Source organism: Verticillium alfalfae, genomic scaffold, assembly GCF_000150825.1.
Source record: "Verticillium alfalfae VaMs.102 supercont1.4 genomic scaffold, whole genome shotgun sequence".
Lineage (NCBI taxonomy): Eukaryota > Fungi > Ascomycota > Sordariomycetes > Glomerellales > Plectosphaerellaceae > Verticillium > Verticillium alfalfae.
Window position 1 is genome coordinate 1,373,831 of NW_003315035.1, and position 1,240 is coordinate 1,375,070.

At 65.3% G+C, this 1,240-nt stretch overlaps 1 protein-coding gene across 1 annotated transcript in view; it reads right to left on the reverse strand.

Annotated features, from left to right (window-relative positions):
• Positions 1–469: 469 nt before the first annotated feature.
• VDBG_03856 (conserved hypothetical protein) overlaps positions 470–1,240 on the reverse strand; it is a gene marked incomplete at both ends in the record, with an annotated part of 1,754 nt that continues 983 nt past the window's right edge. The window contains one exon of the mRNA XM_003005857.1: positions 470–1,197. Within this exon, the coding sequence (XP_003005903.1) occupies positions 470–1,197 (728 nt within the window). The remainder of the gene's footprint in view (positions 1,198–1,240) is intronic.

Genomic DNA, 1,240 nt, shown 5'->3' on the forward strand with positions numbered 1-1,240 from the left:
GAACTCGGGGCAGCTCCATCGCGGCCCACATGAAAGCCTCGGACCCACGCCAGCGACCCTCCCCCGCACGTCTCGGCCGGCCGGCCGGCCACGCACGGTCTGCGGGTCGGGGCCCCGCTGTACACACGACCACCACGACTCGTTGCAGTTGGTGTGTATTTGAGGACGGAGCATCGGGGACTGCGTCGGGGGACAGCCGATGGGCTGACTTTCTCATCATTTCTTGTGAGAGGGCATGAAAGGCTGATGGCTGCGTGCTTATGGACAGCCCGGGCTCGACATGACGAGGTTGAACACCAAGGGTCGTGACGGCAGAGCGAGATAGATGCAAAAACAGTCATGTCTAGTCTATTCTCATCCGGGTACAGTATTACAGCGCTGCAAAACTCAGTTGCCCATCCCATGTCGAACAGACCAAAAAAAAAAAGTCCAGTCTATCGGAAACCTCACACCCAACCAAGGTCTCCCTCTACGCCTTGACCGTCGCGGCCTCGACGTCGGCCGTCGCCCTCTTGGCTGCGGCGGCGTCCCGCTGCTTCGTGATGAGGGCCTGCTTGGGGTCGTGGGCCTGCTGCAGCGAGTAGCTCTTGACCGAGGCGCTGAGGACGAGGCAGAAGGCGGCAAAGGCGAGCAGGCTGAGCCAGATGGTCTTGAGGGCGTCGGCGTAGGCGGCGACGAGGACGGTGCGGTCGGGGCCGGGGGCCATGCCGTTGATGATGCCGATGACGATGGTGGCCTCGTCGGCGTACTGGTCGGCGACGGCGGCGAACTCGGTCGTGGCGGCGAGCTCGTCGGCAAAGGCGTTTTGGAAGATGACGCCGGCGACGGCGACGCCGACGGACTGGCCAAAGGTGCGCAGGAAGGCGAAGAAGGCGGCGGCCTGGGCGTTGAGGTGCGGGGCGCAGGCGGCCTGGATGGAGAGGGCCATGGCGGGGAAGAGCATGCCCGTGCCGACGCCGATGGGGAGGTTGAGCGGGATCCAGTGGCGGACGGGCGTGTCGGGGTTCAGGAGATAGAGGAGGCCGGCGCCGAGCGTCGTCAGCGCCCAGCCCGTCCAGAGCGACCATCGGTAGTGGCCCGTGATGGCGGCGATGACGCCGACAACGATGCCGGCGGGGGCGACGGTCAGGCTCTCGGGGAGGCAGGCGAGGGCGGAGATGATGGGGGAGTAGAACTTGACGCCTTGGTAGTACAAAACTGGGGGCGTGGGTCAGATGGGAGGGGGGGGGAACGCCAATAG